Genomic DNA, 21576 nt, shown 5'->3' on the forward strand with positions numbered 1-21576 from the left:
CTTATTCATTGTCTTGGTGCCAAGAGTTATTAACAAGATAGGTCCCAAACAGTTCAGAATATTCCCAGACCATGAAGAAATCATGCTCAGTCTAAGACAGAACCTTTACCACAAAAAGAACTGGACTCACCATCTCACTACTTTCAACAGTGTCAACAAAAAGAAAATATTCCAATAGGTTATGAAAAGATGAGTTTGTCCCAAGAGGTTTCACAGCTTGTCTAAGAAAAATGATTTTGTGCATCTTTCTTAGTAGCTTCTTTCGTATCTATCTTCCACCATCAATGGAATATTACAATGTTCACAATCTCTACCATTTCATTACATTGTTCAGCCTTTTTAGGATATCCATATACCCTGTGGGTCACAACAGACAAACCTTTCCCACAACAGGTGCTAGAAAGCAGGAGCAGACCTGCAAGACTTTTCTGCCTTTCTATTCTCCCCCCATAGGGATAACAACTTAGAAATAGGGAAACAACATTCAAACAATATAAAGGGGCAAACAGCCAATCAAGTGTTTTTTTTCCTTGTTAGTCCTACAGTTTCTTAAGTCTTAAACTTCTTCCATCTACCTCATGAATGACTTCAGCCTCTGTAATGTGAAAGGTGAGGCGGTGTTATTATAACATCTTCAGTAGACTTACCCAGAGACACAAGTGCAGAAAACTGAATTAAAACACAGTTCTTACACTCAACTTTCCCTTTTGGCTTAACATCAACACCTCAACATGCTCTGTGAAAAACAAAATGAAAAAACTCAAACACCACCGCTCCTCCCCTTCTACTTTCAGGGATTACTACTAAGCTCAGGAGAGATCTCTCATTATCATCATTAATGATTATACTAGTTTTTGATACTGCTGTAGGTGAACTACATGATCATACAGACAAGATATCTTGGTAAATAGCCTGTACTCAGGAAGTGTGCTGGACAGACCAAAGAACCAGCCTTGTTACTTGTTCATATAGCATTCAACTGAAGACTGCGCAGGCCTACACGGTATTGTAAGACCCAAGTAAAACAGCCTGAGGAGGATCAAGTTAGATTGCAGTTTTCTTATTTCTCTTAAGTATCACATATCTTGCTATTCAGTTATCTGTTAACTCTTGAGGCAAAACAGAATGGTAAAAGAAAATTCGAACAATTGGCGTGTTACCGTATCTGAGAATCTACATTGTTTATTTCAGCAATAAGTGCTCCCAAACCTAAAGTACATTTTAAAATCTACAACACAAGAATAGAAAATATTCAAAATGCACAGAAACACAAATCACCTTTAATGTGATTAAAACGTCACATGAGTTTTTTTTTGCAGTTAAGTGGCAATTAAAGATGTGCTTCACAACACTGTATAGAAATTTGCAAGTTTCCTGTACAGGTAGGATCCTCATGCTTGTGCAAGTCGTTCCAGAACTCTTCGGTAATCTGAAACAAGTTGTTGGAAGCTCTCTTCTAACTGTTCGTGTTGCATGTTTAGGTCTATTTGGTTCAACTGATTCGTCAGCTCCTCTGGTCTTAGGCACCTTCTCATCTTGGCAAGTTCTCTCTGCTTTTTCTAAACAATTAAACAAAACAGTAATTTGAACGTAACAAACAATTAAAAATACAGTATTTCATTATACTTATTCAATTTCATTATTTAGTTAAGATATCCCTAATAATAAAGAACATTAACAGTGTTTAATTAGGAAATCTCTTTGGTTAAAGCTTCATAGTTTTTGTATTACCAGTAAACCAGCGAAGTGAAAAATGGTTTCAAAGTTTTACCTTACGCCTACTGATTAGGACTAATGTTACACTACTAGAATTTATGGCATGACAAACTAGATTGTAGAAAAAACTACCACAATATTTAGTTCTATATTGTCATTAATCAAGCAATTAAAAAAGAAATATATGCATTATGTATGCTTGGTATCTCATCAGTAAGTATTTCCCATGCCCGTGGAATCATCAAGTTTGTTAAAAGAAAATTCCCCTCAAACAAGTTTGCTTTTCCCATCAGTCTCAAGATCAAAGCCCTTCTATACTCTATTTAACTTCACACTTCTCTCTCAAAGGAAAATTTGTTTGATTTTGATGACTGATGCTGAGGGTTAGGAAGTGGGAGTTGAGACCATGGTAAGTTATAAATGGGTAAGATCTGAGAAACTTGGATAATCTCCCACGGATCCCATAGATAGATAAACTTCAGTTCAGAAAAGGAGAAGATTCTGTACGGGTGTCCTGATGAGGCCTGCAAGTACATCTTTGGCCAATATTCAAGAAACGTTTCCTTGTAGAAAGGATGTCGAAAGCAACATAACTGCTGGAATTTTAGATTCATGTTTGCTCTATCCAGTCAACATCTAGTCATATCTCAAAGCAATTATGGCTAACAATGAGTAAGATACTCAAAATGTGAAAGTCACCCAAGTAAAATTAGACATGAGAACCTTTCTGAGCAAAAAGTTTGTCAGTAGAAAAATTAAAACCTCTCTATTCTAGAATTAATTGCAAGTCTGCTTAATTAACAGAAATATGTAGGTATATTATAATCTAATTTAAATTTGAGACATCTAGAAGTTTTATATCCCAGCAGTTGGTACGTGGAGTATAGCAAGAACAATTCTGCTAATAATGTATAAAAAAAAGCAGAACTTCTACTTGGTATTTATTGAATGCTCTGCATTGGCTTTGTAGGACAAATAGAGAGAACTCTAACCCCAGGTAAGCACATTTTTTGTTTTTCAATAAAGATACTCTTCACTAAATAGATTTTACACTGTCACATACAGCAATGGCTTTACAGAGCAGAAGAAAAAGTCCCCTGTTCTATAGAAACTAGCTCCCTACTACTTGTATAATGAAAGCTTAAAAAACATTTGTCAAAGCTTAAAAAAACATTTAGGCTATAGCCTTTTCTCTTCTGTGTAGAATATTTGATAACACCAAATTTCACAAGCTGTTCACCCTCTGGATTACCTCAGAGCGATGCCATGTACCAAATATTTCACTTCCTGTATTAGTAGTTCTTATACCAGGAGCAATATAGTTGTCAGTACCAGTCATTCCAACTGAGTGGTGTGGTATATGTAAAAATTGCGGTATTTTTAGCAATAATCTCCTTGCTAATGTGAAGACTTGATGGGGAATAGGTGTATTACGGGATTTTTGGTTTGGGTTTCTGAAATCAGTTGTATTTCTGCTACAGCTAGCCAGGAAGAAGCTGTAAAATGCAAGTACCACTATTACTAAGTTCCCACTACCTTAATTTATTCTACATCTGGACAGCACCATCCAAATGAAGTTATCAAGTGCTTTATATAAACAAGTAACATTAAGAATGCTGTAATATTGCCGATTATTTACAAAAAGCTACTTTCCTCCTCCAAATTACTACATATTGAGAGTTTAGTTGCAGTTCTGGAAAGGCTAAATTTTTTTTTTTAAACAAGAGCATGACTAAACTTTTTTGGAAGCACTGTTTAAAGTCAGTGTATTAACCTAAAAGTCAGCCAACACCTTTTCCCTGTTTACATTCTTTTGAAAAGAACTATTGTTGAAAAATTAAATGGAATACTCTAAATTAAGTAGAATATTCTAAAATTTTAGAGGACCGATACTACATATCTAGCAATACAAAGATCTGTATAACTTTTTGTTCTTAATGTATTTATTACATGCAAAGATTCAAGTTGAAATGATTGTTAGAAGCAATAGAACTGAAGATGCCTATGGAATTTTGGATTTTCCCCACAGGACTTCAGTGCTGAATGAATGAATTGGAACCATGTGACAGTCCTGTTAGATGGAAAATCATGGCCTTATTTGTAGTGGACACTGAGTGAAATTTAGCAAATGAGACAAGACACTCATGAAAGAATAGAAAGTGTTTTGATTAAGATCCTGTCACTCAGCATGACATGGCGTTGTCTCCAGATCAGCCAAGTGTTTAATGCAGTGCTGGGTTCTCATTTCTGCTAACAGCCCCCCTAAGTCCAACATGAGTACAATCAGAGTTTTGCTATTTTGATATAACAGGATAAGTGCTGCTTTAGGAAGGCTTGCAAGATAATCAAGATAATTCTGATACTTTCCCAAACTTTTCCAACCAGGTTTTGGTTTGCTCAGTAAGTATATAATTGCAGAGTAGCTAACAAGCTAGTTACAGCAATAAACCTAGGTTCATCTGTGGTTTTTTAACTCTTAATATAGCGACTGATGTGATTAGCAACTACAATATATACATACGTGTCTCAGATGGCCAGTTAATGCAACACAGACCACCTATATTGAAGATCCTCAGAAGCATATTTAGTAGAAACTATGAAAATTACTTTACACTAAGTTCAATAGTTGCTTGAACTTCACTTCTGAAATTATATCCCATCTGCATGGAGTCCTACGTTGACATAGCTATATTACTTCTAGCAAGCTGCTTTGTTAGACCTAGTTAACAAGTAGAACAAGAATCTAAACTATACCTTGTCTTCTGTGTAAATGTGCTATGACATTTACCCCTCACCTCCAACTTTGTGGTTTGTTTATTTAACATGTTCTTAACCTTTTCAAGAAATTGACTTTTCCTCCCCCCCTTAAGTCTATCTGGACGTAATGTCACCTGTAGGGCTACACACCATAAGCTCAATAACAACTTAATGCTGGAATTGAGCAAGAAACAGGAGACAAACAAGACCTTCAGCAGAGTTATGAACTGATGTTCTCTGCATCTGTGTACGTGTCAGTTGATCACTGCATAACTAATAGTAGTTGATTGGCAACATAATTAGCATCAGCTACATTTATGGAAATGAAAGTAAAATCAAGTATAATTAGCCCTGAAATAAGTATTAAATGATACTTAAGTCATATACACCTTATAGGGGCCAATCAGTCTTCTTTTAACGTCCAACCGATAGCTTCTGGACTGTTCTGCATCACCCATATCTGTTGCACGCAATCGGAGAATTTCATAAACTCGTCTTGTGTGTTGCTAATGAACAGAAAGAATAAAAATAATGTCCAAATAAAAAGGTCAGTTAACAGAACTCTAATATGACAGTATTTATCCACTTTGAGTAATTCCTCAGCTTATCAGACACCAGTCAGAGGCACTGACGAAGCCTATCAGCCTGATCCTCCTCACCAGTGGGTTAAATGAATAAATATTAGTTATTTCTCTATTTCTTCCATGCAGCGTGTCTGATCTCTCAAAATGCTCTACCAGCCACAGAGGTGTTTCAATGACCTGCAGCAAATGAGCAGCAGAAAGTCCAGAAGCCATAGTCCAAAATGGCTTCAAAGAACTCAAGGATTGGAATTAGAGTGACATTAAGCAATTTGTTACTACACAGTACCTCCTGTACTAATTTTAATAATCTTGACATACCTACTACTCTTCACAAAGCTACCTGGAAGTTCTAAATATGAGAAAGAAACAATATTTAAAGTTTTCTGTTTACTAGGAAGAGAACGGAAGACTAATTATTTCTAATAGAAAATTGAAGTGATTTTGGAACACTGATCAGCTAGTGTCACATCTGGGAAGCAAACAAGATTCATGTTGCTACTATATTACTACTAACTGCTGCAACATTAAAACTGAATTCAAGATCAAGTATTCCTTTGCTGAGCAACAGAATAAAATGGTTTGCTATATGTGTTTAGATACTATTAAAAAAATCAAATTATTTATCCTCTAAGGTTTAAGATCTCATACGCAGAAGGCTGCAGATGTACTTCCCTTACCCAAGACATATGATTTTTGTGAATATGTTTGAATACAGCTTGTCCCCCTTGCATGCTGTAAGACTCATTCAATGTTTTCACAAAACTATACTCAAATATTTGAGTTAAGCAACTCTGCCTCTTCACTACCATACTCAGCAATGACTTTAATCACTCACTGTGGAGATTATCAGTGAATTTAATTGTTAAATTTAACTATTTAGTTCTCTAAATGTTTAGAGCTGCCTTAGTAGGAGTTGCTTGCTACTTTAGTGCTCTGCATTCCCAAAACAATGGCTATTTGGATAGATATACTTGAAAAAAAATGGAAGCTGATACCTGAAAAAATTGGCAACTCTCAAATTCTATTACATCAGCAATATCAGTAGGAAAAAAAAGACATTTCAAACCATGAGCTATGTACCTCTCTTTGAGACAGATCCTAGAAATCTGTTAAAATATGCTGGAGTATGCAAACTCCAAGTCTCCACATCTATGTTTAAATTGCTCTTCTACTAGCTTCATAAGAAGAGGTCCAACTACAACAGTTCTGATTTAATACCTTATTTATTTTCAACTTCTGTTGAGCTTCCATCACCATTTCTTGACTGAAGCCTTGCATTAAGTTTCCTGGTGAAAAGCAAAGCATGTCTTGACAGAGCTTTACAAGAACAAAGTCTCTTAGCTTTATGTAGTTTTCAGATGGATCTTCAGCTAGAAAGAATGCATATAAGAGCGCATAGTTAATATAAGCATTATTTGTTGCTTCACCTCCAGTATGTAATTACAAGGACTGTGAAAGACAAAACCAGATACAGTATTCATCGCTATATAAACAACCATGCTTAATTGTAAGTACTGCTATCAAAGTTTTAGGTGTATGACATTTATTCTGCAAAAGATATTGGAGAAGCTGTACTGAAATTCATTTATTCCATTCCTTTTCACCTAAATTAGTTAAAAAAAAGTTGAGATAATTTCTATATAGTATACTAGCAATATACGTTTCACTTGTGTCAGCTAGGATGACAAGTTATAACCAGGACAAAGCATTCATTGCAAAAGTGAAACTCTGAAATGTTTTAAAGCATTATTTCCTCCAGGGAATTTAAATGTTAACCTTTCTGAAAAGAGGAAAAGGCTTTACTTAATTTTACTAAGTATTCTGGCCACATATCACAGTTGTCAAGCCTGACCTTCTCATAAAAATGACAATAAATTTCATAAAAGATTCCATAACTTGAGTGCCAAAGAGAATATTTCTTTATGGAAAAAAGCAGGACAAAGTCTACAATTAAAAGCTATCTTAGAGCAAATTTATACTGTTTGCTACAACTCCGCATTTAAGGCACTGAGCCATGAAACACGTCAAATGATTTATTCAGTGTTAAGAATTTGTTTATCCTCAGTTACAAAAGCTACGTACAGCTTTGTAGTATTAGCAGGAAAAGAGATAATAAAAATACCACTCTATGAACAAGACTTCGTGTTGCATAGAGGAAGTAGTGCTACCCTAGGTTCCTATGAACTGGATTCAAATTACCATGTGGATTACCTTGTGTTAGGATTATCCTGCAGTAATACATAAAGAAAGCAAGTATTATATTGCATTTTAATTATTTTTTTTGGAAGGTGGAAAACTATGTTTTAAACTAAGACCTAAAATGAGTTCTGAGATGGCACCTACAGTTGAATAGTCAATTCGAGTTTGAACTGTGTTTCTTCCTATACTGGTCTTGAAACCACAGGACAGATATCATATTTGTAGCCAATTTTCATGCTATATTTTTTCCAGGTGTATATACCCCCCCTTCCATAAAATTTTGTTTTTATGTATGGTGCACACACCTTTGACATGATGGATGCATTCAGCCAGCAATACATGCTCCTGAAGCACAAGTCCTATACAAATTTTTAGTCTGTAAAATTTTTACCTGCACAAATATTAATATGCTATTTTAGATTTTTCTCAGTTTTGAGTTTTGGCTAATAGAAGCAAGTTGAACAAGAAATTTGACAAAGCTTGATCTCCTGGCAAATTCAGCTGCGTATCTCACAATAAAATGGCTAATTAGCTGGTAATCCGTGCATGCTAGGGATTGAATTTTCCTGGTGTGCTGTTCTCTAAGTAAAGGATTTAGGGAGCTACATTATATACAGTTCTTCTATAAAACAGGGTACCATTAATCCTGAACTGAGCTGAAGCTAAATCTTCAAAAGGCCATTTAATTCTGACAAGCGAACATGAAAGTTGGTTTGTGGGCTAGCAATCTGTGAATGCTACAAGTTGTGTTATTGAACAGGTGAACTTAGTTAAAAATTTAACACAGACCTGTTATATCAAGTACTGTAGGAGAAGACATATAGTATCTATGAACTGTTTCAAGAAGCTGAGCACCATGGCCTTCTCCTTGGAATGGTGGCAAGATCAGCATCTGGCTACAGACAAAGGAATGCATTGATATTTCAGTTCAAATGCATGCATTTGCAAACATTATAAAGACTTAAAAACTAAATGGTATTTCATTAAAGTACATGTAGCAATCTTAATTTTAAACCATAACTCTTATGTAGTCTTAGAATTGCTAAATATTCAAAAACTTATTTGAGATTCCCTCTGCTTCAAGAAGGGAACAATGAAATAAATCAGTGCATAGCCAGCTAATAATGGGGATTTTTTTAAACAAATCAACACCATTATAAACAAGTATTGGGAACTTCAGCAGTTCCCTCTTCTGAAATAAAAGGCAAGGCACGAGTTACGCCGCCAATTACCTTACACGTGGCCGGGTTTTGTCTGGGTACACATAGTAATTATAGACTGTCATGTAGCCTACGGTCGCAAAGAGCGTAGCTCCATCCTTATTATACTTCTCAAATCTGCAGATAAAACAGAAAGCCAAGCAGGTCAATTACAGTCGCGCTCCCATGCAGTGTCCATTTTCTTTTCCATTCTCCAACTGAATTTTCAGTGTCAGCAAGCTACTCTGTGAGGGCCCAATGGGTACACCTGCTATGTTCTGAATGTACAATTCACTTAATTGGTGTGCAGCAACTTGGATAAATCAGACCTCTTTGCAGCACTTCAGTGCACTTGCCTATTATAAAGATGAATAGGTGGCAAGTAAAAGAAAACACAGGCAAAGCTCATTTTACTGTTTAAGCCTACATTCAGGGCTCTAACGGACAACAGCATTTAATTCAGCTCTATTCTCAAGGTTTCCCAAAGCATAATGGAGGAAAACTCAAGCCTGATAAACAATGGTTTTTCTTTCCTGGGAAAAATATCATTATACTGCTCCAATAATTGGCCAGCCACAATTAAAATGCAGGCTTTGTGGAGGTAATAAGGTCCACTGTTGCTTTAGAACTGTACTTACACTAGAAAGTAGTTCCATCTTTCATCATCTACATCAATAAAGCTAGCAGTTTCAATAAACCACATCAAGAACGTCTGAAGCCTTTCATGATATTCTCGAAAGCCTGGACATGTCATGTCAGCCTAGGGAAAAAGCCAGGAGAAGTCAGGTGAAGCCTATCACAGATGTAAGAGGAAAGAAAATCTGCAAAACCTAATTAAATTCTCCAGTACAAAAAGAACATGCTCGTAATTAATAAACTGGTTAAATGATAGCATTTATATACTACAGTTGAAACATTACACAAAGTTCCTCACTTCAAAATAAACTAAATTGTCTGCTTGAGAAGTTTCACTTATTTTTTCATACCTTATATATCTGATAAGTTATGTCTTCACCAGCTTCCTCATTATGAACAGAATACGTGTGTAGCAGCATTCCAAAGGGCTTGAAGTTGACCTCCTTTTCCAGCAGAGAGACAAAGTCATCTGTGTTTGTACAAAAACCAGGAGGAATGATTTCTCTAATTTTACTTTCAACATCATCTGCCTGGGGAATACAAAAGGGGTCAGGATCAGAGGAAGATTAAAAAAAGACAAAGTGACCATTGTGCTATTAGAGATGAATATAAAAAGAGGTGCTATGGCCTATCAGCAATTTCAAAGAAAACAAGGCAAGGAAGTGTTCCTGTTGTTCAATAGTGACATCCCAGGAGACAAAGGACTGAAGAGATACAGGAAGGTCACAGTCCAGCCACCCTCAGTATCCAAAAACTAGTAGTTACATCATAAGTTTCTGAACATTTTTATGTTCATGGACTGTTACATTTACCCATGAAAAACCTAAGAGCATTGATAGCTATTCTAATAAAAGCACTGTGTGAAGGAATACCACAAATGGCAAGACAAGGAAGGAGGCTATAAATTCAGTCACATGGAAAGAACACTACTCTTGTTTTTCCTAGTTTGTTGGATGCAACACATTTATTTCTGAAAGAGCAGTAAAATCAGAAGCCAAGACTTTTCATCCCGCAAGTCTCTAAGACTGTGGCACATAGCCTTACGGAGCTGGGGTTCCCAAACAAGCAGTTTAAGAGGTATTAGGTGGTGCTGAACTGAGTGGAGAAAAAGGAACAAAGACCAAAAACAGTAGCCCCCAAACAAGAAAGTGACAGCTAGCACACACTTGCAGTCTTATGTCTCACTGCTTGAAATGCCTGCCTACAGTCAGCTGCAAACTACATTGCAAACTCAGAAGACAAACATCCTGCATTCTAATCAAAGAACACTTTGAAAACAAAGTTGATAAAATAATAAAAAATATCATTTAGGGATACTGACAGCATATCCAACCTGTAAAATCTAACACTGGGGAGGAAAGAAATATTCTAACATCAAAATTAAATTCAGAGATTAAAAGTACCCTTTTCAGTTAACCAAACTGAAAGTTAGAGACTATCAGCTGAGCAGACTTCATAATCCTTTTCAGACCCCAAAAAGACCACTTGATTGAATACATTTACTACTTCTTTTTAACCATGAATATTTGATGAAGTTTCACAATAACGTATTACTGCTTCTCACCAGGCAATAAAACTTAATGAATTGGTCTCAACTTAACAAAACCATACTCCTCAATACAACCCCTAAAAGCCTGACATTACATTCAACAAAATGAGCTTACATTCAATTCAAACTTTCCTCTGGACAATGAATCCAGGTTTTTACTTAATGGAGTTTGCCGTGAGTTCAGCTGTAATGTTTGTATTGTATCTATTTCCACAAGGACTTACACAAGAACACTTTGTGTTAACTTACTAAGCAGCTCTTTCACACCGTTTACATGCATGATGGGTATTAGTTCAAAACCAAGACCCTTGCTACTTAGCATTCAAAACAGGGAAATTAAGATGCTTAGAACAAAATACACTACAAAAGGCTAATACAACATGCTACTAATTCCTGTCCTTTCAACCATCCTCCCTTAAGTAGAAGCAATGCACCTGCAAATGAATAGCACTTTATCATTCAGTTACATTTTTAGTGTAGAGAAAGATGGATGTGGTTCAGCACAAACAAGTTTTATTCTTAATGGTTTGGTACTACCAACATTTATATTTATATTTGTAGAGAGTGCTATTAAGCAATTAAAATATAGCACTACAGTACTCGGTGTAACAACCCAGTTAAAACGTGTACAGTCTTTACATCCATTTCATTCTCAAAACAAAAGACGTCTGTTCATCCTAAAGTAATACTGGTTTAACGTATTTTCTTTACATTTGCTAATTTAACTGCGTAACACAAAATTAGCCGTGTTTTGCAGAATCATGGAATTACATGCATTAACAAGAATGAGTATTTGTATAAGCACAATATTTCAGAAACGCTCATTTCTTTTCAAACTGTATAAGTGCGTTATTTACACCGATCTTAAGTCTGCACTGGTGATAAACTTTTAGGAATCCTTAACTAAGAATCTCTACTGACTTTCATTTTGCACATCTGCAAAAAACATGTAAAAATCCTCTAGAATTAAAACAGGAGTTCCAAGCATCAGATCAATAACAGACCATGTCGATGACACATAAAAAGGGATGAACATGCTGTAAGAAGTGTTGTGTGTCATGTTTAAAAAAACCTGCTCCCCTCATGTTCATAAGATTCATCTATCAGTGACAGGAGACAAACTCTCACCCGCTGAAAGCACGTAAGATAACGCATCTTAGTTCTACATTACCACAACATATTTTTACCTGTTGCCTCCCTAAGGTTCTCTCCCCTTGAAATGGGGCCTGACAATCTAAGAAATGAAAGAAACTATATCATCAGTTACTTCTAGGGTTAATAAGATCTCCATTTCTTACAGAAGGAAATCCCAGAATCCTCAGTTTGAGTGGTGACGTAAGTTTAAGTGATCCAATTTTCAGTTAGTGAGTCCTGAATTACTGGAATCTGGAAATACCAATAGCATACAAACAGCTTGATTTATTACTACCTGTAGTTGTTTAGAGAAGCACCCATTACATCATAGGCACTTTCAAAAAACTTCTCTGAAGTGATATACCAAGGAGTTACTGAAGTTTGTTTACTGCCTTTCCCTTGTGTATTTCTTTGATATTGGTGAGAGGCTTCTTTTATCCAAGCAAGGCACTCATATCTTACCAATTCGCAAGGATTTACACAGAACCATTTCTTTAAGGAAGAACAATCCTGTTGGCTGCTGCAGCAGTGTTAAGCACAGACAAAACATTTAAGAGTGCAAAAACCGTTGTTGACTTATGAGACTTGTTGAGCTTATGGTTCATGCAAGTGCTACCTGTAATGTATTGCCTTCATACACAAACCATGTGAGATGATGGGGAATACAGTATGGACTTCGTAACTAGACTTGATCTGTAGTAGGACTACTTAAGTGGGCAATGTAGTTAAGCGTACATTATATTCAACTCTCAATACTTCTTAACATAGAGATTGTTATTGTACTAATAGACAATTATAACATTTGTGTATTACTTGAATGTTATTTCAAAGTGTCTTCACTTAAAATAATTATAGAAATATATTTGAAAGCTGAATTTTTCTATCAGTTATAAATATTAATTCTAGTGGGGAACAATAGAGCGATCTGTTGTATTACCTAAAAAACTACGTCTAATATTAAAATTGCACTCATTAACTTGTGTTAAAGCAAATATATTAGACTAGCTGCAAAGCAAGATAACATATTGATAGCAAAGACTGTTTTATAAGTTAGTGAAATACTTTCCTTCACTCCATCGTGAAATCCAAAACAAAAGGAGGCTACTTGAACAGCTGCAAATCTGAAAGCAGCTAGCAATTCAGAAGTCAATGCTATTCATATTTACACTAGAAGAAAGCAGCCTCTCTTCAGATATTTAAAAGAATCAACTCCACCCAAGGGATCAACTTTGTCCATTATCATTAAATGAAGTGCTAACTAAGAACATACTTCTGTTCAAAACATGATTATACTTTCCTGAGCCTTCCTCACTAACATGGGATATATAGGTCCATCTTCAGGGAAACAATATTAAGATGCATAAATATACTTGAAGTTCTGGCTACTGGCATTTCAGGATCTTAATCTTTTACCTAACGTTTAAAGATGCTGGAGAAACAGCAAACAGTATTTAGGCAAATATTTCAGTCAGTCCCTAGCAGACAGAGATAGTAGGGGCTGCTGTAGCAATAACAGTAACAAACTTCCTATCAGAGAATAAAGTCACCTGCTGTTGAAAGGGCTTGTGTGTGGATAAGGTGTGAATAACTTGACACGGCATTAAAACTCACTTTTAACCAGCTTGTTCAAGGCAGAGACTACTGTCCTTTCCAGAATGCGATTTGCAGCAGAAAGATTACCAGTCATGCACAGTATATGGTTTGTATCTTAATATTAGTATCCCAAATTAGCTAAGCAACTAAACAGTTTACTTAAATAAATACATGGTAATATGCATTTAAATTAACAACCTGCTTATTTTCAAATATCAACGCATTTTCAGAGATTAATGTAGTGTTACTAATGCTAAATACAAACAGCAGAACGAGACTGTTGACCACCATGTCTTTTTTCCTTACTAAGGTTTAGATGTAGCCATATGAGCAGCTTATTAGGACACACTGTGTTAATACCCAAGGAAGCACAGTGAAAATGCTTCAGTCAAAACCTGTAAGCATTCTAGAAAAAGAGTATATGGAAGTCTAGCTCAAACAGACGATCTTTTTGTCCCCATCTCAGTCCCTTAAGCAACTGGAGTAATAATTCAGTAGAGGCAATGCTGGGCTTGAAAAAAGCAAGGATTCTGAGTGATCAGAAAAGCTGCAGTGTTAGTTTAAGGCATGACATACCTTGTTTACTTTGCTCGTACTTCTAGAAAAGTAAAGCAGCTTTGTTATTTGTACAGAAAATAGATAGCATGTGAGTAAAAAAAAGATATTTTGGTATGGATTCCCACTGTGACACGATTTTGAAATTATATTGGTGAAAGGCTGGACAGAGACGTGGTCTGTTTGATTTTAATATGGTTATTACTTAGCCAACAGGCTTTCTTTTTTTATTTATTTCTAAAAGCTTATGAAGATTGAAGGATATGACCTTTCACTCAGAAGACATTGTCCTAGCCTCAGAAATATTTCAAAATACAAAAGTATATTTCCAGGGACTTAGCCTGCTGAACTAAGTATATTTAGAAGTATATTTAACACAAGTGCAGAACAAGGAACGACAAATCTATAGAACTTTCATTCCAGTATTATTTTTCTTTAGAAAGACAGGCTTTCCCTTGAAAGCATTTAAATAAGTTCTGATGAATTTGAAATTATGAACTTGAAATACAGCTTCAAATCATAAAGACGCTTACTCTTAGAAAAGAGAATAGCTTTTCTCAGGCAGAGTAATTTGAAGTCAGCGCAAATGTATAACCACACTACAGATTATGAAGATTCACCAATAAACTCATCGGTAGCTCTTTTCAAAAGAAATCAAATTTTTCTTCCCTATAACTAAGCAAAACCCAGATGGTATGAAGTTTTCTTGATGCATTAAAATCCACTCTGAAAAAAATCAGTTTTCCTTCTTACTGGATTCTCTTCAATATGAAGAAAACCACTAGTCCTCCTGGAGACATCTAACATAAAAATTGACTTGCCTTTTTTTTTGTGGAACTAGCCTTGGTATTAGTACCTTTTGTTTGGCTATAGCTTTTGGCACATTTTTGATGGCAGTACTGAAGTCAAAGGAAGAGCAATGAGAAAACGTACAGATGGAGTTCAAAGCTTTTTTTTTAGGTTAGTATAATGGGAAGCTTTTTTTTTTTTTTAAATGTAACTCATGTTTGGGTGGGTAATTACTAAACCTTGAATTTTTGTCTATATTCCATTAAACTTTCCCAATAAGTACAGGTGTGGCTCTGTCTTTACCTCCACACAGTCAAACTTCTCATTAACTTTAGACGTATATTCGATGCGGAAGAGCGTTGACAGGTTACCAGCAATATAGTACAAGAGGATCTTCAGTCCCTTGTAGCCAAAGGCAACTTCACTGAGGAAGGAAAAAAGCACATTCAAGAGATCTAAATTAGTTTCATAGCAGAATATTCACAATACAGCGCTTTCACTTATCACTTTAAATTCACATCTTCTTTCCCAGCGAGGTATTCTAAAGACTCCTTATAGGAAAACGGGGATCAGACTGAATGCGTCTCTCTCTAAAGAAAGAATGCTTTACGTTATTTTTATTAGTTATTTTGCTCCTCTAGTGCAGAAATAGAACATGTCCTTGGACTCAGTAAGACAGCGCCTGTACATTTACTGTGATAGCTCACAAAAGAATACTTAAGATAACTAATATTGTATTTATGTTTCTAAATATGTTAACCTCATTAGTGTTTATTTATTAATACCAGTTAATATCATTTACTAAAACTTAGGTTTGCAGTGTAACAGTCTAACATTTTGGAACACTACTGCAAGTTACTGTATAAAACACAAGTAGATAAAGAATCATAGCAACAAGTGTGTTTCTGGTGGAAAGTTGCTATATACTTATCTGACTTAATTAGAACCAAGTAAATACAAAAAGGTATGGACTAGAGATTTTTTTTTTTTAAATACACTTCAAAAAATGTGAGTTGCCTGAATATAAATACTACATTGCTTTAAATCTAAAGAATTTCTTTTCAGGCAAAAAAAATGAAATGCAGAAAATGGTTACATTCACAGAAAAACATTAGAATCTTTCCTTTTTTTTAATGCATTTTAACTGAGCTTTTTCCTTTATGGCAGCACATTTCTAATTTAAAGTTTGAATTGCCAGAACAATAATTTGTATGTTAGCTATACTGACAGATTGGAGAGTTCTCCTATTACTAAAAGCACAATTACTCTCAGTGATAGCTGCAGTAGATGTGCAATAGTGCAACTAATTTTATTACAATTACTATAGGTAGCACACAGTACTTAGAATGCTCTTTAAAGGAATTGAAAGTCAAAAAACTGTTTCAAGTAGACAGATATGCGCATGTATTTTCCTTTAACTTTTTTTTTAAAGCTTTAACTTTTTTTTTTTTTTTTTTTAAAGTTACAGCCAGACTGTTCACTATTGCTCTTCTGATAGTATTAAATGACATTCTAGCACTAGGGATATAGTGGCTAGCTTCCCTACTCAAGTTAGAATACTTGAAAAAAGATGAAACGCCTATTTTAAACAGTTTCTGTATCTCCTGAATATCTAACTGATTACAAGTATATGTAATAGAGAAAACAAATGCCTGAGTTCAATAGTTATCAATTATCTATAACAGCCAAGAATATGAGTTTAAGTTAATACTTGAGTCTTTTTCACTAAAAATTCCATGCTATATTGTAGTAAAAAATAAATTGGTATACTGTTGACAGATACCTTTTTGGCACTCATTACTGTGAAAGTTTTAAGGAAGAATTATTAATTCTTACAAATCTTAACAGATGACCTGAATGCAATAGCCATTGAGACAAGTAATTCTGTCTGCACAATCAGGCATTTTGTCCTCTGCTAATGTCTTAAAAGTAGCACATAAAATGACTACAAGGCCCTAAGTCCACATGCTAAACACCAAGGCCATTATTTAACTATACAGTCATAAAACTGAAGTATTGTGTGTCATTTTAAATAGTTTGCTATAGTAGTATTTCCTGTTCTCTAGCAATTAGGAACCAACCTCCCCCTTCCAGACCTATTAATTTTACTCTGAAAACTTTAACTTACTCATCTCCAAATACTTGATGGCTATACTCTGGATTAAATGTTGTGTTGTCATCTTCCAAATCCTCAGGAAAGCGAACTGAGAAGAAAAAATGAACATGACCAAGTCATCAGTTTGTTCATACAGAGATGCCGTGCTAGATGTTTATGTATTCTTTCACTATAAACAGCTTTGTTATGAGCCTATGTTAGGCTGACATACAAATGAAATAAATACATCTTGTGAAAATTAGATGCATGTTATTTCCTCAAATCAGTAAACACAGTAAAATGGAGAAATTGATGCAGATACATGCATATTCAGACATATATACATACAGTTTCATACACATATATATCCTGACTGTTACTGGCTTTTACTCCATGTTGAACACTAAGTACACTGCCCAGATGGATATTCCTACACTAAACAAGACCAATCACGTAATCGAAGCTGCCTTCTCGCTTTTTTGCTCTTCTCTCATATGTAGTTCAGAACACCACATTGTAAGGAGTCTTCAGAGAGCAATGAATAGAAAAAAAAATGTTTACATGCATTAATGTTGATGTTAAAATTTTTAAGAATCAACACAGATACATTCAAAACAGCGGCACTAATACAATAGTGGTATTTGCATCAAAATTACAAAAATAATTAGTGATTATCTCCCCCTGACTTTTTTTCCAGAGAGCTGAACAATTGAGGTAAAGTAGCAAAATAAAAAAAGGCAAAAATAGAACAATTCTGAAATATCACCATGGATCAAATGAGGACCCAGAAGAAGACAGTGTGCTTTTATATACACATGGGAAATGCATGATTTTTTTCTTCTTCCCAAATGGTATTAGTTTGTGAAGTCTCATCTTTTCTTTTAATACAGACTGCATATGCGACATCTACACTCAGCAAAAGAAAAAAGAAAACTGAACATATTAGGAGAGAGAGGGCAATGAGTAACAAGTAAAAAGCCTCTAGCAGTCTCCCTGAAAACTCATGAGTAGCTCCTCGGATTTCTAGACCTAATTCACTCCAATAGTTCTTGTTATTTCTCATCCTTTCCTTGGCTTTTTGAAAGGCAGAAGTGGAAATGTAAAACATTAGATCCAGTCCCAAAATGATTATTTTAAATACTGTTTAAGTGCAAGAGAAATGTTTCACAATTATAGTGGCCTAAAGATTTAAGTACTGGGATTAGAATGACAGTGTGGATCACAAGGCTAAATTTATTATGCATTAAAAATATTAAACTTTATGGAACAGACTGTTAGCGGTAGCTCTGAAGAGTGCTTAAGAGGTTCAACACTTTTATTTTCTTAACAAGTGATGCTATTTATTCTGTTCAATGAAACAAAATGCTGAAGGGCTAGAAAGATTAAAAACACACAGGTATGACCTATTCTCTTCTTAAGAAATTACTGCAACAAGTAAGATAGTTTCAGATATAAGTGTTCAAGAGTTCAGTAATTCTGCTTGTATTTTGGATGTCCTAATAAGCAAGCTATATAAAGCAAGGAGCAGTTCTTAAAATCTTAGAGTAACATACTACTTCTACTCGGGTTTTAAACACTTTGTTAAAAATGGCTTGGGTAATCTAGATGGGGGAGGGCATGGGGGCAGCAAAAAACCCCAACCCAACAACACAACACTTTTCAGTTTTCTTTCTTGTGTTTACTATTTCCTCAAAAAAAAAAAAAAAGAGAGGAAAGGGAAAGATGTAAAATAAAAAATAATTAGAAATTTGTAACCCTAACAAGATGAGCTCTGCTTCTAAGGTCACCATGAAAACAACGGATACTTAGGACTACATCATAGCATTCGGCTTAGAGAAGAAGAAACTGAAAGAACATACTGAATATTTAAAGAAAAATAAGGGAGGAGTATTCCAATGCACTCCAGTAATACGTTAATAAATTGCAGATAACATTATGATGCAGGGACAGGCCTGAGTTTCTATAGCTGTACTTAACCGCACTAGTCTCAGCAAAATTAGGCTAGTATTAGTCTAATTAGACTGTGTTCCTATTCTTGTGTTTGTATATTTACATTAACAGGGACATATATAAAACCTGGGTGGATTTCATTATAAGAAAGTTTCTTAATTCAAATGCGCAGTACTTAAAAACCGACATTACCTAGCTTTAGCTGAATCGCTTCATTTGTGTTACATTTGTATTCAGCCAGCTTCTTCTCCATAGCAGTAAGTCCTGAAGAAAAAGATTTTAAAAATGGTTTAGACGTGCACAATCTGCGTTACTATTATTCAACAAATATGTTTAGAAAAAGGTTCTCAAGGACAGAAAGAACCACAATACAAAAATACCAAAAATATTGAACAAGTAGAAAAATCCCCAAACAATATGCACTCCAAATATAAGAGGAATGTTAAGGTTTCTAAAACACTTTTCTGGAACTACAAATAATAACTAGAAAACAGACCAGAAGTATCTCTCTTTTTAGTTTCTGAAAACGAAGGGGATTATATTCAAAATATTTATGCTATAATGTTTAAATGTTTGTTTAAAACTCATTACTAATAAAACACATTGGAAAGCAACAAGTAAAAACTATGAATTCAGTCTGACAAATGTTTCTTTTCCAGAACACATGCATTTGCACATCAGTATTTCAAGACACCTAGTTCATCCCAATTCTGATTTCTTATTAGTTCTCCGGAGAGCAGGAGTGCCCTGAAGCCTCATACCAGAGTAAAGCTCTATTGGACATGCATTACTAGGCTCATCATTGCAGCTCTGTAAGAGTTGGAGACTTGTCCCGATGACACCCGGATCTACATGAAGCTGTAGTCAAATGTAATGCTCTGCCAGAGGACTCAAATCATACCTTTACGGGAGAACACCTTACTTCCTGTAAACATTGCCACTTCCTTTAAGAGGCAAAACAAATCTGTTTTCATAATAACCACACCATTCTAAAAAAATCATGTCACCTCCTATAAGCATGCTTTAGTTTACAGAGATGTAACTATACAAAAACTACACAAAACAAATGCAGTGAGTAAGCACAGCGTATGGTTGACTGTTACAAGTTTCACATCCCCATCAACCTCTACCCCAAGCCGTAGAACCAAATTAGAACACACAAATGTTGTCAAATATGTAAACAAGAACCACCGCAGAGGCTGTTGGCTCAACCACTAAAACAGAAGCAAGAAACGTGCACCATTCACACCCCACCTGGCAGTTTTCTTACTGGGACTTAAGGAAACATTCTTCTGCAAATGGAGAAAGAGGAGCCAAGTTCCGTGCCTGAGACCTCAAAAGAGCATTTCTCCCCCGAAACATCAGAGCTCTCAGCTGGCTAAATTCTTTGCTAACACAGGATTTTGATGCAAATCCATTTACTGAAAGCTTCAAGTGGCACTAACAAAAATTCCTGTATTTCAGGCAGTAAAAGATCACTTAAAAAGCGATTATGGAAAGACCATTTTTGGTAAGCATTTTTTCCCCCCGAAGCAGAAATTAAACAGGCAAGTAATATCATATAGAAATGTGCAGACATGCCTCCAGATGTTACATTACAGAGCTGTCTTGATATCTGTATAAAACCAGGAAAATGGATTTCCTTCTTACAGACTGAGGACTCAACAAGAATTTGAAAATAAATACGTCACATAGAAGGAATATTTTTTCACCCAACAACGTAATTAGAGACAGGTGGTCTCAAAATAAAAGAACTGACCTAAAGCTGGAAAGCATACATCGGTTGCTTTGGAAGAGTAAAGTTTTGTAACTTTACTGACTTCATTTCAGAACACACCACCCCTCTTGTAAGTAAGTTTTAGTTTTTTATCCTTCCTACTTTTTAAAGGCTCTATTTTTTTTTGCTTTAAGACTGGCAAATCTGTTTTCCGCACTAAAAAGTGTTTTCCAAAAGACAGGCAGACGCTGTATTTGAAGAGCAGTAAATAGACTGAAAAAGAAAGCTGGTGACAGACTATCAGCCAGGAAGAACAAAGTTATAACACACTCCTTTCAGCTTCTCAGGTTTTCTCAAAAGTGTTTGCATACATGGGTGTAAAACATACTATCCCCAAGCACCACGCGTTATGTTACGTGGCTATTCGTTTACCCAGCAACTACAAATACTATCGGGTAAGACGAAACCCCAAGACCTCTAACAAACATAGGACGTACCTCTTTTAGTTACTATTTTGTACCTTAGTACATCTTTTAGCTACTATTCTGTACCTTACTTCTGCACGTTTCCAGTATCTCACAAACAGGCGCTCTTGAATCAGGGCACCCGTACCACCAGCAATGCCCCAGCCACCCTCCTCTCCCAGCGGGGCCGAGGAAGGCGACACGAAGCCAGCCGCAGCCGGCCCTCGGCACCAGGCAGAGCGCCGGCCGGCAGGTGAGCGCCCCTTCCCGTGCCAGCCGCCGCGTCCCCTCCTGCCAGCGGCGCCATCACGGCGCTCCCCTGCAGCCCCGAGCTCCCCGCGGGCGGCTGCAGGCGCAACGGCGGCTTCACGACGAGCCGCCCTGCCGGCCGCTGCCGGCCCCCCCCAGCCGCCCACCGGTGCCCCGTCCCGCGCCTCACCCGCCATTTCGGAGCCGGGCAGGACCAACCAGCGCGCGCGCCCCCCCGCCGGAAGTGAGAACACGCGCTCCCGCTCCTTCTTCCGCTTCCGCCCGCGGCGCGCAGCGAACGGCTGGTGCTGGCCGAGGCACGGGGCTCGCGCTCATGCTCGCGCGCATGCCCGCTGCCACCCCCGCGGGCCACGCCCCCCCTGCGGCGGC

General features: G+C 36.3%; 1 protein-coding gene across 1 annotated transcript; it reads right to left on the reverse strand.

Moving 5' to 3' along the window:
• Nucleotides 1-1156: 1156 nt before the first annotated feature.
• HAT1 (histone acetyltransferase 1) lies at nucleotides 1157-21527 on the reverse strand. The gene is made up of 11 exons (XM_035536743.2): nucleotides 21377-21527; nucleotides 18949-19020; nucleotides 16840-16915; nucleotides 15015-15135; nucleotides 9442-9621; nucleotides 9094-9215; nucleotides 8489-8593; nucleotides 8046-8152; nucleotides 6276-6427; nucleotides 4863-4979; nucleotides 1157-1559 (listed from the first exon to the last, which is right to left on the reverse strand). Exons 1-11 carry the CDS (start codon nucleotides 21381-21383, stop codon nucleotides 1392-1394), a joined length of 1227 nt encoding a protein of 408 aa, XP_035392636.1. The 5' UTR covers nucleotides 21384-21527; the 3' UTR covers nucleotides 1157-1391.
• Between the last annotated feature and the right edge of the window lie 49 nt (nucleotides 21528-21576).

The sequence above is a fragment of the Cygnus atratus genome, chromosome 6, assembly GCF_013377495.2.
Source record: "Cygnus atratus isolate AKBS03 ecotype Queensland, Australia chromosome 6, CAtr_DNAZoo_HiC_assembly, whole genome shotgun sequence".
Lineage (NCBI taxonomy): Eukaryota > Metazoa > Chordata > Aves > Anseriformes > Anatidae > Cygnus > Cygnus atratus.

Coding starts and splice junctions, on each gene's coding strand:
- HAT1 (XM_035536743.2), bottom strand. Junction 16,916..18,948: donor AGCGATTCAGCTAAAGCTAG/GTAATGTCGGTT, acceptor TTTTCTTCTCAG/TTCGCTTTCCTGAGGATTTG. Junction 8,594..9,093: donor AGATGGAACTACTTTCTAGT/GTAAGTACAGTT, acceptor TTTTATCTGCAG/ATTTGAGAAGTATAATAAGG.